Below are 14,384 nucleotides of genomic sequence, written 5' to 3' on the forward strand. Positions count from 1 at the left end.
AAATATATATGAACTATTTATTTATTTATTTATTTATTTCTACTCTCTTCGATAATTTTCGCTCGATCGGTAGGCTGAACTGTCACCTGGGCTCGGCTGTTTTTTAGTTAAAAGAATAATTATACTTAAATTTAATTGATAGCAAAATTCCCGCAGCAGCCGCCTTCAAGCAGTTGCAGTCCTTTCCTCTATATATCAAAGCGCATATTCGTTTCTTCTCCGCAGCTATAATTCTAATTGCATGATCCGTCCACATTGATGGTCGATCTCGCCATGAATCCCATGTCCACGGCAGAAGTCCCGCAGCAACAGATGGCCGGCGTCGCTCGGCTCTCCCTCTCGACTACCAGCGGCTTCTTGGTCGCCGGCGTCATCGTCGTCTTTCTTGTCTTTCTCTTCCTCCTCTTCTGCTACCTCCGCTCCAACCGGTACTGGGGCGCCATCCCCGTCTCCGGAGCCGCCCAAGCCCACTTTGCCCCAACCGCCGGCCGGCCCTGCGGCGGTCATGGCCTTGATGCGGCCGCCTCCCTCCCTCCTCCCCTCGTGCTCCGCCCGGGGGGCTTCAAGGAGGGCCTTGAGTGCCCCGTCTGCCTCTCTGAGCTCGCTGTCGGTGAGGCGGTGCGCCTGCTGCCCATGTGTGGCCACGCCTTCCATCTCCACTGCATCGACACCTGGTTCTGCACCCACTCCACCTGCCCCCTCTGCCGCACGCCGGCGGCGCTCGAAGCGTCAGAAGTTGACAAGTCCGGATCTCAATTGCTTAACTCGGCCGAATCAATTACGAATACCGCCGCAAGTTCCCACCTTTGTGCAAGAATCAGCGATTTGAACTCGCAAGAAGGAATTTTTAGGGCTTCTTCGAGCGTATTGCCCGTCGACTTGGCACCGGAGGAGTCATTGCCGGTGAGTAGGCTAACAGACGAGTCAAGTGGCTTCTCGTTCGCTGGAGCAGGACCGGCGTCGCCAAAGGCAACATTGAGGCCGTTGCGGTGGCTTCTCGTTCGCGGGAGCAGGACCGTCGGCGCTTCAGGGAGTCCAAGTGGGCGCGACGTCGAGCAAGGACGCGGCCTTGCCCCAACACCTCCGACGAGCTCAAGAATCTAGACTAGAATTGGCTTTCTTTCAATCCATTAATTCCAATTTCCTATTTTGCGCTGCATTATTTACCTGTACAGTAAGAACTCCGATTTGAGTCTCGATTGAACTCTATAGCTTTGCTACTGTTCATGTTTCTTTCCTTTCGCAGTCATCTCTTAATCCCTACATCAAGTATCAGATTTCCCATCCATTGTGAACACTGCATCCATCACTGAGTCCTTACTTTTCCATCACACTTGCCTCACCAAGATTGGTCTCGCCTCGATTTAATGTACTACACTGTCATAGCTGATGTAACATGACCCTAATTTCTTGGAGCATATCCTTTAGCATTCGGAGTGTTATTACTTGATCGGCTTGGCATCCTTGTTTCAAGTCTCTTAATTATCCTACCAAAGCTTTCTTGCGACTGACCCCATTTCAGCAAAAATTTCACAAATATCTAGCACGAACAGCTTTTCAGCAGCACTCTCTTTGCAGCATCTTCCACCACGGGCCACTCTGTTTGCCTGCTTGTGCTTGCCAAGCTCATCCACAACCCATTCAAACACTCTTTCTTTCTTTCCTTCTTTCCTTCTTTTTCAAATTCTGATAACTGGCGAAGCAGGTGGGCGGTAAGTGGTGACGACATGAGCTGGAGAACACACAGTGCGAGACGATAAGTGTGGGGATGGAGTTGGACACTGATTTATTTGTCCTGCAGTGAAATTGATAGTAGCTGAGGAGGACAAGTGGACGACGGTACTTGCTTCGGCCGTGCAAATTCTGTACGGCCAGTTCGTGCTGTCCAGCAGAAGAAGGTAGAACAGCATCTATCTTTAGGATATCAACGCCTCACAAAATATTTTAGCTTGAGCTGGTCCCGAACAAAAGGCTTCTGACAATTTCATTGCCGTAAAGGTGTCAAATTTGACCAAACGAAATTCTTAATCATTATAAAATAAAAGAAGAAGGAAAAAAATAACTTTATATTATCCAGTAGAGATGTGAAGAAATTAAGAACGGATAAGTCAGCTGCACAGTTGATGGCTAGCTTGCAGAGACGTTGGTTTGTATGAATTCTGAAGCATTATCAGATTTAGTTCATAAACTTGAATACGCTATCAGTTAATTCTGTAAGATATCACTTAATGACTATTTACGTGTCGACAATCGTCACAGTTGTCGTCCTTGAATTGACTGATGATTTAATTATGATTATTTCTGTAAGATAGCACCTTGCGGTTGTTGGCGCCTTTAATAAGTGATTTTTGGCATTTTTAGGGGTATCGAGTTCAAATTTTTCACAAACTGATTTATGGCACTTTTGACTAATTGTCTGATGACCTCTGCGATAGGTGACACATGCATTTTAAATTTATATAAATTAATTAATGACATCTCAGTTAACTATTTTGTATTTGATGGTTTAGGGACACTTAAAAGAAATTAATTAGTAGCAAATGCCACAAATATAATTGATGCTCTCGTTAATTAACAGATGCAATTCATAGGATTACTTGTGGCATTGGCGTCTAGCTAATTTTCTCCTCATTAATCCGTTGCTTGCCTTATGAGTTGCTTAACAACTTAATTATTGACATAATTTTTATTTTAGGAGAGTCAGATTGCTCTCCTACGGATCCTCCTATTTTGAGTTTCATTCAATTAATTCTGACAAAAACTATCACAGAATCAATATTTTGAGTTTTGGACTGGAAATTTGAGAGAGAGAAAGCTTCAGATCGAGTGACTGTTTGGAAAACTAAAAAGAATACTTGAAGTTTTCCATCAATTTAATATTCTATCATTTTACACATTTTAAGCTGTGGTTTATATTTTTTGTACTTAAAATTTAGAATTCACGATGCAGATTTGGTTCAGGATTAAAAAATTCATTGAAATACTTCATGATGCTCATCCTATCTTATCTTATCTTCATCCTACAACCTTATAACAAAGATTTAGTTATTAGGTAATCTCTCTGCATCTCAAAAAGTGATTGTCCAAATCAGGTGTATTTGTGTATTTAAAAAAAATAAAACTATTTGTTTCTAATGGAAAATCTGTTTGCATGTTAATGTTTTATGTTCCAGTTTTTTAAACCCTGTTTTTGGCTGAACCAGTGGCGCCTGCAGTTTCGCCTTCTCTAGGAAAAGCTGGCATCTTGAGTACCCATCAAATAAATTAAAAAAAAAAGTATATTATTCTTTCATGTTTAAAATGATATTGAAATTTATTATAAAATATTTTTAATAAATTAAAAAACAAAAAATATATATAAATAATACTTTATATTAAACAACGGGAGCCTCAATATAGGTTGTCATATTAAATATATATTTTCTTTTATAAAAGGTGAAATCCGTCATCTTAACGGCCCCATATGATCAGCCCCACGATTATATGTGAGGAGGTAAATCGAGGTTTAATCACGACGCATAAGGATATTGCTTAGCTTCGTCAGAATTTAAATTCTTGCCCTCTTCTGTAAGTCTATTGTGTCATAACTAATTCAGTTATGTCCTGAAGACCGCATTAAGTATATCTTTGGAACGGGTGGTGGAAGACTTCCCACTGGTTGCTTTCCTGCGACTGACGCAGCATCCACTCCATCTGCGGCTCTTTTTGTTAGGCGATACTTCCTTTTCAGCAGAGTTGATGTGTCTGCACCATCCTCGACGGCGATTTACAGGTAAGTTGATTTGAAAGCTTTCAATTTTCACCTGATAAATTATTTTTTAAATCATCCTATTTGCAAATAAAACAAGAGGGAAGGCAATGACATCTTGAATGAGAGAGTTAGCTAAAAAATTACACTGACACCCTATCACTATTTCATTTAATTAAAAAAATATGTTTATTTAATTATAATAGGTGCATGAAAAAAATAGTTATAACTAGTGGTTTTTAGTTGTAATAACTGTCTTTATTTTTTTTAAATAAGTAGAATACATATGTATTTTATTTTAATAAAAACTAATTTAAATGTAGATGCTTTCATTTAATTATATTACGCATTTTTCATTTAATTTTAAAGCAGTCCCATAGGGTACCATGGAGGACTGTCCTGGCAACGTCTGTCTGCCCTTGCTGCCAGACGCCGTGTAAGGAATCCGTCACACAGTCCCAAGAGGTACAGACACAGTGTAAGGAACACCTGACCTACTCCGATACATCACCGTTGGATTTACTTGGCGCCAACTTTACAAAATGATCCTCCTTATTTGACAATATTTAAATAGTACGTTTTACCTTCTTTAACATTGCCTCTGGATCTTTTCAGAAAATATAAGTCGCCTCGTACACATATTTATATTCTTAAATATGAAAACCGAACACTAGAATTACTTATTGAAATTAAAAATTATTTCTCAAATCTGTGTCAAAATAGGAGGAAAGCCATTTAATTTAAATTTTTTTCAAGGTCTAGTTTAAGGCGTCAGGCTAGTTTAACCCACTTAATTTATTTTTTAAAGAAATAACATTCAAATTATATTATTAAAAAAATCTAACATTAATGCCTAATAATTCATATTCCATATTAAATATATTGGGTCATGCTTGGTTCGTGTCAAGTCCGACATAGCCCCATCTCTGGTCCGAGTGAGCTCGGGACCATCGTGGCTCCCACGCTGGACCCACAAATTTGCTTCCTATCGAACCTGGCCCGACGTATCCCACTCAATTGTGGGCTGAAAATAACTAGCATCATGTCATGTCTGCGCAGCACTGTTGGGTGCATTTGACACCTCTAAAGATGACCACGACAGAATTGTCTTTGACATTCTAATGATGGTTAATTTTTTTAAATTTTTATTAGGATATATAAAGTTTTGTAAATTTATTTTATTAATATTTTATTTATAAAAAATTTATCGAGTAGATAACAATATTTTATCGATATTACTCAGGTACCCAACAATAGTGATAGATTATTATTTTTTATTCGATATATCAGTATTCGAATAGGATAAAATCTAACTTGTGCCCACTTTTAATATGTTAGAGTGATAAAGTACCCGAATAAATAAGAAAATAAAATTTTAAATTTTAATAAAAATAAATATTTTTAAAAATTAATTATATATATATATATAATATTTGATAGATGAATAAAAAATCATTTATTTTTAAAATTAATAAGACGAAAATAACTTTTGTCGTGGATAGTGCATGTATAGTGATAGATTATTATTTTTTATTCGATATATCAGTATTCGAATAGGATAAAATCTAACTTGTGCCCACTTTTAATATGTTAGAGTGATAAAGTACCCGAATAAATAAGAAAATAAAATTTTAAATTAAAAAAAATAAATATTTTTAAAAATTAATTTTATATATATATAATATTTGATAGATGAATAAAAAATCATTTATTTTTAAAATTAATAAGACGAAAATAACTTTTGTCGTGGATAGTGCATGTAGTTGTTCCCCTCGTGAAATAAAAAAAAATCATTTATTCAGTCTCTTCGATAAGGCACGACGCAGTTGTCTTAATTCTGTCCACTTGCTTTCATTAAATAGTCTTCGATATTTTAATCACGGTGCAGTTAATTTAATTTTTATTTTACCGTTGTAAAAGAGATACTTTCTGCTCTCGAAACAGTGAGTTCGAGTATATTCAAAAAGATTATGTTTAAATGATCAAGTTGTTTTAAGGATATTATTGCATTGATTATTATGAGATAAATTTATTAAAATGAATAAAGAACCGAATTTTAAAAAAGTCAAGGTACTATCCTCCTGTAATAATTAACTATTAATTTTTAATTTACCACTTTTTGATTATGAAACTGCATAAATGAGATTGTTAGAGTGTCAAATTTTATTTTTTTTTATTGAAATTTAAATGAAAGCCAATTAAATAGAAAATAATTAGAGTTTTATTTCATAGAGTCATAGACTTATGGCAGATAAATTCTATGGCAAAGAATAAAAAAGTGTTATCACACCTATAAGGATTTTTCTTAGAGATAATCAAGAGAACATATGCAATAAAGAAAGAAAGGGAAGAAAAATATAAAAAGTATATTAAAAGATTTAATTGAAAATGTAAAACAAATTATAATATATATATTTTTAAGTTTTGATGGACTTGTCATATGTCCTACCTAGGAATGAAAACAAGATAGAATCCAACAAATAACAAAAAAAAGAGGTGAACAAGAAAAAGAAGACAGATTTTCAGGCTAGCTTGGAAAATCAACAAGAAGATGGTGTCCTTTGAAAAAGTATTATCCCTCCAAATGGGTAAGCCAAAGAATCATAATAACAATGCAATTGTTCATCCTGTTTAAGATATTGATGTTATGCTAATATATTTTCTTAAAGTCAAAGTCTTCTTGAGTGTTTTTTTGACAAATTATTAGAACACTGACGAAGAACAAGCAACAACTTTTTTCTATTGAAAATTTTAATTTGTGATAAATAAATTCAAATTAATTTTAGAATAATTTACAAACAATTTTATAAGAATTCTAGATTTTATATATATACCTTGCACACCTTTCGTGCACAACTGAGTGCATTTTTGAGTGTCCGGATCACTTTCGAAATACCTGTGTACTCAAGCATGCAAGGGTGTCACACATAGTGGGCGCACAACATAACAAAATCCTATATATATGAGAAGTGATACTCTACACACTGCCTGTGCGCGACATTCATGCGCAACTGAGTGTATCTTCAGGTGTCCGCGCACTTAATTAGACGCACACAGGTATCACATAGCATGGGTGCGCAGCATAACAAAATCCTATATATATGGAAGGTGATACCTTGCACATCTCCTGTGCGCGACATCCTAGTTCGACTAAGTGGACTTCCGAGTACCCAGATCGGGCATCTCGCACACTCAAGCGCGCACAAGAGAACATGTAGAGGTTTTAACGGCTCCATAATAACCTTTATAGATAATTAAGCGCCTTATAGTTATTATGCGTGTATAAGTCTAAAGCTTTTGAAAGATTTAAACAGATTAGATGAAGTAAAGAAATAAACAGGAACAAGTACCAAATTAGATTAGATCAAGGTGCTGAATATTTTATCTATTGAGTTTTTGAATCACTTAAAAGAAAATGAGACTCTACAACAGAATTAGAAGTGATTTGGATTATTAAAAATCGAAATGGATTTGCTTTATAAAAAGAAGATATCAATGAACTTATATGAAATAGTTTCACAAGATTCAATTCAATTATCTTTCGATAATGAAATATCATTGATAAATAAGAATCCGTATTATCAAAGGATTTCCTATAATTATTTCACCTACTTTGGTATCCTTTTGAAGCAAAATAATAATCTTGTTCATCCATTGATCAAGGATTTGTGCCGGTGCAACTGGGTTTGAACCTTAACCGTAGCCATAAATTTTGGTCATGATTGAACTCGTAGCCATGGATTGAGATTTGAGAACAGAGAAAGATAAGTTAAGTGTTGGATTGGGTTGTGCTTGTTTGATAATTGTGGAATATTGATGTCAATTATGGGGATTAAATGGAAGGTTTTTTGTGACAAAGGAAGCTACTTTATTGCAGCACAACAGTGTCTAAGACAACATTTTGATAACTTCAAAGACAAGAACTCCCCCACCAAAAAAAAAAAAAAAGAGACCTTGCACAGATTAAGGGGATCAAATAAAGCCTCTTTCTTCTAAGTTTGAATTCCAAACAAACCAACCCAGATAGATGCAAGCTGGAACTACTTGCAGCCATTAACAGCAGCTTCTCCATCAACTGCAAGAGGAACAGACTCAGCCTGAAAATATAAATACAATGCAAACATTATTAGTAGAATAATTCAGAAACCTTATGCAGCAAATAGATCAACTCAAGTGTTTGGACTTTACCAAATTGCGATATTTGAGAGCGTAAAACATCTCCAGATAACGACGAGTTTCGCGCCTATCGAGATTGGAGACGTACTTCCAGAAACCATAGACTCCAGACAGGGTCATCAGTCTCTCTGAGTAGAGCTTCCATGTATACCTGGTTTGTTTCAGTTGAATCAGGCATTAGATGATCAGTGTTACATAATCCCCATTTGAAATTTTCTGCAAATTAATTAGACTTGCGAATGAGAATGAGGGATCTTATTACTTCTCTTCGATTCTTCGTAACCCTCCTTGCGAGATTTTTTCCCAGTGAGACGGGTCTTCCTTGCACTTCTCAAAGAATTTTACAATGATCTCAGAAGCCTTGTCGCCCTGGTAAGGATCAATGTGGAAGCCTGATACTCCATCTACGATAATCTCTCCAGGTCCTCCATGAACAGTCGCAAACGTTGGCAGACCACAAGTCATGGCTTCGACAACCGTGAGTCCGAAGGCTTCGTAGAAGGCAGGCTAAGAAGCAAGGAAGAGAAAGGTTCGTCAAGTATGTAAATTCAACTTCAAGGGGAATTAGAGTAGCAAGTACTTGAACAAAAGCTCCTTTTGTGTCAGCGATGTATCGGTAGAGCTCGCCATTGCGGACGCGGTTCATCTGCGCGGAGATCCAGCGAATGTGTCCATGGAGGTTGTACTGTTCGATCAAACTGTACATCTTCTTGAACTCCGCCTGTTCCTCCTTGTCCTTCGATTCTTTTCCGTGGTCTCCGCACACGACCACAAGGTTCACCAGCTCCTTCAAGCGTTCATTTCGGCCATAGAACTCGACCAAGCCTGTCAGGTTCTTTACTCGGTCCAGCCTCGCCATGGAGAAAATAATGGGTTTCTTGGTGTCCTTAAGCATGCCCCTGTGAGCTTTGAGTCAGTAACTAGATCGATCGAGAAGAACTACATCTACTTTTCATTTGACCACAAAATTAGGTGCTTGCTTACTTGTGCTCAGTGTTGTCTTCCGGATTGAAGAGCAGTTCCTCAATCTCAGGGTGGAGAGAAGTGAGTCTCTTGCTCGTCTCAGAGCACGGGAAGTAGATGGACATATCAGCTCCAGGGGAGACAATGTTAAACTTTGGATCAAAGACGTCGATTCCGTGAACGACTCGGTAGAGCCCGGGCATAGTAAAGGCAGTGTGAGTTTCATACTGTCCAACGGTATCCTTGCTGAAATCATTTACAATATGGAGAGCTTTCTCACTTGCCGAGCTATACCTTATCATTCTAAGACGAAAAAGGATTTAAGATTTCGCAGAAGCTAGAATGATACCTTCCTGCAATCTCCTGGAAGGTGCTAGTGATGATAAAGTCAGCATGATTCATGGCGATCAAATCAGCTGTGAACTGGCAAGAGAAGTGATACTGGTTCTCAAACTTCTTCCAGTAAATGTCTGAGTTAGGATACTTGGTTTTCTCCAGTGCATGGGCAATGGTGCACTGCATGCATAAACAAGACAACTAAACATCTACAATGGCGTAAATTCGACGCACTAATTGTAAAGCAAACAGTTGGGGAATTCAGACCTGAGTTACTCCTAATTTGTGAGCCAGCAAAGTGGAGACTAGATTGCCATCGCTGTAGTTCCCAATGATCAGGTCAGGGATTGCTTGCAGCTCTCCTGCCAACTCATTTGCGACGTCCTGCCGTCGAAATTTAAAAGAACTCGATAAATCTTGGCATGAAAGCTTAAAAGGGTAGCTCTACTCGTACCATTTACAGTTCCATTAAGGTTTACCTCAGTGTAGGTCTCCAGGTAAGGCCACACTTCAAAACGGGAGATCCATTTGCGAACAATTCCATTCTCACTTCTAAACGGGACTCGAAGAATGTGAGTGTGCTCGGTTCCAAGAACCTTCTCAAGTCTCTGTCCGCAAGTAGTGCCTACTGCATCAGGAAGCAATCTGGTCACCTGCATCGTCCAAAGAGTGTGAATTATATAAGGGACTAAGACGGAATCAATGACATAGAAAACGAGACAGTTTATGCGCATCCAAGGCTTACAATGAGAATTCTGGGTGTGATATCTAGTCCTTGGCGCTTGATCCTGAGCAGCATTTCATTCTCCAAGGCACGGACTTGATCCAGAATGTAAACAACCTGCAACGAATGAAGACAGTTATATTTGTTAGAAACAAATCTCATATAATTGATCGAATAAACGATCCATGGGCAAGTTAATCCTCACTCACTTGCAGAAAAGTGAGTGAGGATTAACTTATATCATACCTGACCACCAGTGTCGGGATACCCCAAGACATTAGCTTGCGCGAAGTAGCCATGCGGAGAAAGGATTACAACGTTGAACACCATTGGAATGATTCCAAGGAAATTCTCCAAGGTGCAGGGATCCGGTGCCTCCATGAGATCAAGCAGTAAATGGATGTTTTGATCCACGCGCTGAGCCGTGTCTCCCCAGCCCTTTTCTAGGCCAAGCTCTTGGAATCTAAAGCCGACCAAATAAAAGTCTGATCAAACGCAAACTTCTGAAAGATGAACAGCTATAAGAACTTTCAACTTTATGTGTCAGTTTTGTAAAATATTCTTTTAAAATTCTTCAAGAGGTACGTACCGGTGATTGAATTGGGAGTATGGAGTGTCTGACGGGATACTCAGAAGATACTGCTCTGCCTTCCTTAATGAAGCTTGAAGGGAACCGAGACTTTGAATTCTGTCGTTCAGCATCATCGACTGCAATCATGAAAATATTAAACTAAGGATGATTATATGGTAAATCCTTCATAGTTAGTAAAGAAAATAGAGATCAAGAATCAAGTACCGTGCCCTTGTAATTGTGCTGCCGGAGGAAATTCAGCAAGGGATATAGGCTTTCTTTGTCCTGGAACAACTTTGAGGAAAGGTGTCGATTAAGGAACTGCACGCCGTTGCCAATCGACTTAGATAGCGAGGGACGAGGGAACGAAGCATTGAAGGGCTCAAAATCCAACTCCAAGTTGAAGTTATCATTCAGTCCGCTGAAAGGAAGATTTAAGTTTGTTAACAAGACTAACGAGCGCGTTAATTAGCAGAAAACAACGAGAACTCATCTCGATGTTCATCACCCACCTTTCTTCAACAAGTTGCTCCTTGAAATGCAGGTACTCAGGCACAGTCAATTCCTCCACGGCGAGCTCACTTATGGTCACCCGAACGTACTCCCAGACTCCTGGCCGCGGCCGTATAGCTAAAGCAACCCATGGAGGAATGACTATGGCTTCCTAAACAGAAGCCAATCGACGTTAATTAAACTGAGAAAAGGGGTCAAAAGGAATCCATGCCATCGTTGCTTATAATACACCTGTGCAGCCTTGATAACATCTTCGAATGCTCCGTCCTTCAGCTTTGCTTTATCGGCTTCCGAGAATGCAGCTTCGTATTCAGCCTGCAGCTGGTGAGGTTGGAGCATTCCCTTTCCCTGACTAATAAACCTGACAGAGTAAAAGGAAACAGACATGACTCAAAAGCCATGGATTACTGACAACCAATCTTTCATTATATATAATTCTTTGTGTTTGCGAAAGACAGGGCAATGAAATGGATCAAACCTTGAGAAGAGCGCGATGAGTTCATTAGGATGGGACGAAAGGGAGTCGCCGATGCGCTCCCGAACACTCTGGGCACGAGCCAAGGCGCGTTCAGACATTGTCTCCGGTGATCCCTTCAAACTTCAGAAAAGCAAACTGCAATGCAACCAAACACAGTGAACAAGGCAGTTGACAGAGATAACTGATCTGGATTCAATACAGAATTCAGTGCCCATTATGGAGATCTGTTATGGTCCAGCAAAAATCGCACAAAGCTCAATTGATATGAACAACATCGCATACGATTTGCTGATGACAATATTTCACATTTCAGTCTATGAATGAAAGTCTCTGTGGACCTTTGTATCTGAAAATAGTTAATATCTGAAAATTATCAAAACAAAATAAAAGGAAAGAAAGAAAGTAATGTGTCAGTGAATAAAACAAAGCGTTACTGAGACAGTTTCTAACAGAAAAAAGGTCAAAACTTTTGAGGGAATCCATCGCCATAACTGAAACGTGTATAGAACCAGCAAAAAGAAGGGGGATTAACACTGAACTTCCTTTTTTCCGTTTTCCTTTGCCTTCTATCAGCGATTTTCTTGGGAGAGTTCAGCATTGAACAACAAAATAGTAATCAGAATAATAATAAAGTATACAGAACTCTCACGGTGAGCAAATTTTTGGTACGATCATGCAAATGCTAGTAAATGAGCATTTATCCTTTGACTCTGTTCCAGCATGACCACTACCGTGCAGGTTTTTCAATGTATCTTTCCGAGAACATAAATAAGAGGAGCAAGAAGAGAGTTCTACGCCGAGCGAGAAAGCCAAACGAGCTCTGGAGCTCAGAAATAAAATCAAAATAAAGAACTTAAAAAGCACAAAAGGAAAACGCACCGGAGATCAAGAGAATGAAATGAACGTGAGTTGTGATGAATTGATGATGAACATGAGCTCCCTCTCCCCTCATTTTATACAGGAAAAAAGGTCCCATTTTTGGGAATTAAATTAAGGAAATTTTTGTGCCCTGTTGTCGCCAATCTCCATCCATCTGTTTCTTACATCTAGAAAAATGCTTGCATTTCCAACTATTACAAGACTTTTCTGTTCTGCCACACCAGCAAGCAACTATTTTAACATTTTCTTGAATATTAATCATGAGCAAAACAAAACGATTTTTTTTTTGGAAAGAAATCGAGATATGCAGAATTTGTCACCACTTTTTGTGTCATTTGAATTTTCCTATTTACTAGTGTTTATTTATGTTCACTGGTAGAATAAAAAATTATGAAATCCAATTGTTTTTATGTTCGATGGGTTGGAACAATGATCTACTAAATTCATATTAACTACTATAAATAGATTATGTCTCACTAAAGGTATATATATAAATAAGGGTGCCCTTTATTTTATTATTCTTAAAAAAATAGGTTTTAGTTTTAAAAAAATATCTAACTAGTGTCTTATCTTATTTTTTTATTCTAAAAATACTTTGGTTCCAAATATATATTATTGTAGTAGCTTTGGTCCAAATTACTAAAATTTAAAATAAAATTGTTCATATTTAATTAAAATTGTTACACATTGGTTATCAAAAATATCATTTTTCAACTTGGTTTAAATTACTCCAAATTAATTAATCAAATTCACTTTTATACTAATTTTGATCAAAACGGCTAACATGTAACCAATTTGTTCAAAATTAATATAAAGTAGATTAGTTTTGATCAAATTATTATATATATATTATAATAGTTTTAAATAAAGCTATTATATGTTAACAATTTTTGAACAAAACTACGTACTACGACAATATTAGAGTAAGAGTATTTTTTAAATAAAAATTTTGAATAAAGCCACTATTGAAATAAGTGTATTTTTGAAATAACAATATAATAGGGTTATTTTTTTCAAATTAAGTACTTTTTTTTAAATTTTTTGCGCTATATATATACTTTTAAAAATCATTAAGAAAACTAGAAACATAATTTATAGAGAGAGATTTTAAAAATCAAATAATTATTGGAATTAATCTAGCTGAAATTTTTGATGTATATTTGAAAATTGCAACTTCTCACCACCACTTTTTCTTCTGTCCAAAGAGCTTTAGAGTTAAGGTGCTCGATTTAGAGAAAATTTTAATGAAGATGGAGAGATCTTCCATCAAGTTCAAGCTGTGAATATTAATTTGTTCAATCTTTAATGTAATTATAAATTTTTTACTTAAATTTATATTGAATTATATTAAATTCTTTTTACTTGTTTGTGTTGTTACATGGAAGTTAAAGATTTTACTACGTAGAGTAATAATAAAATTACTTTTAGTTAATAAATTTGAATTTAAAAGCGTATAATTAATTAGGCACTCTCGTAATTTTTAAACTGTATTGAATTTAATTATTAAAATCATATACACAAGTCAATGTCTAATTAAATTCCATGGCCCGGTCTAACGCTAATCAATTAGATCAACCTAAATAATTGGACAATTGATATCACCAATAATGGATATCAATCATCGTGGCACAATTATTACTATATTGTCAATTTTAATTAATGAAGGAAAAGAGATGTTTTGCTTGCGTGAAAGAATAATGCTTCACGCATGATATATGATTAATATCATTTGAATATTATAATTGAGCTCATTATGATTACTATATTAAAATTTAGTATAATAAAATCCGGTTCAATTGAAAAGAAAATTTCATCTTCCACTCGATCGATCCCTTGAATGGTATTGTGAAGATTGTGTCGCTTTAAAGATGATAGAAAGTAGATCAATTGTACTTCAATGAAGCACTTGTATCGCGTAAATGAGTGAGAGATCTCAACATCTCATCTCATGGATGAATCGAAATTAGAGATGGGCTAAGCACTAAAATAAAATAAA

At 36.7% G+C, this 14,384-nt stretch overlaps 2 protein-coding genes across 2 annotated transcripts; one reads left to right on the forward strand and one right to left on the reverse strand.

Annotated features, from left to right (window-relative positions):
- The first annotated feature begins 236 nt into the window (after positions 1-236).
- LOC141841575 (uncharacterized) lies at positions 237-1,410 on the forward strand. The gene has a single exon (XM_074729750.1). The coding sequence runs from the start codon at positions 259-261 to the stop codon at positions 1,102-1,104; it is 846 nt and encodes a 281-aa protein (XP_074585851.1). The 5' UTR covers positions 237-258; the 3' UTR covers positions 1,105-1,410.
- Positions 1,411-7,718: 6,308 nt separating this feature from the next.
- Positions 7,719-11,670, reverse strand: LOC141841578 (sucrose synthase 2). Its single transcript, XM_074729751.1, has 15 exons — positions 11,510-11,670; positions 11,263-11,392; positions 11,031-11,182; positions 10,744-10,939; positions 10,537-10,655; positions 10,194-10,410; positions 9,969-10,064; positions 9,703-9,876; positions 9,491-9,607; positions 9,237-9,403; positions 8,909-9,133; positions 8,505-8,823; positions 8,187-8,431; positions 7,937-8,075; positions 7,719-7,845 (listed from the first exon to the last, which is right to left on the reverse strand). The coding sequence occupies exons 1-15, from the start codon at positions 11,605-11,607 to the stop codon at positions 7,789-7,791; spliced, it is 2,451 nt and encodes an 816-aa protein (XP_074585852.1). The 5' UTR covers positions 11,608-11,670; the 3' UTR covers positions 7,719-7,788.
- Positions 11,671-14,384: the final 2,714 nt, after the last annotated feature.

The sequence above is a fragment of the Curcuma longa genome, chromosome 11 (genome assembly GCF_044706935.1).
Source record: "Curcuma longa cultivar G26 ecotype Majalengka, Jawa Barat chromosome 11, ITB_CL_G26_1.1, whole genome shotgun sequence".
Classification (NCBI taxonomy): Eukaryota; Viridiplantae; Streptophyta; class Magnoliopsida; order Zingiberales; family Zingiberaceae; genus Curcuma; species Curcuma longa.

Bases quoted from the DNA above. Each gene is read 5' to 3' on its own strand.
- LOC141841575 (XM_074729750.1), top strand. From the start codon at position 259: ATGGTCGATCTCGCCATGAATCCCATGTCCACGGCAGAAGTCCCGCAG.
- LOC141841578 (XM_074729751.1), bottom strand. From the start codon at position 11,607: ATGTCTGAACGCGCCTTGGCTCGTGCCCAGAGTGTTCGGGAGCGCATC. The intron at 8,076-8,186 runs GTAATAAGATCC...GAAACAAACCAG, and splicing joins TTACGAAGAATCGAAGAGAA to GTATACATGGAAGCTCTACT. The intron at 7,846-7,936 runs GTAAAGTCCAAA...TTATATTTTCAG, and splicing joins CTCTCAAATATCGCAATTTG to GCTGAGTCTGTTCCTCTTGC.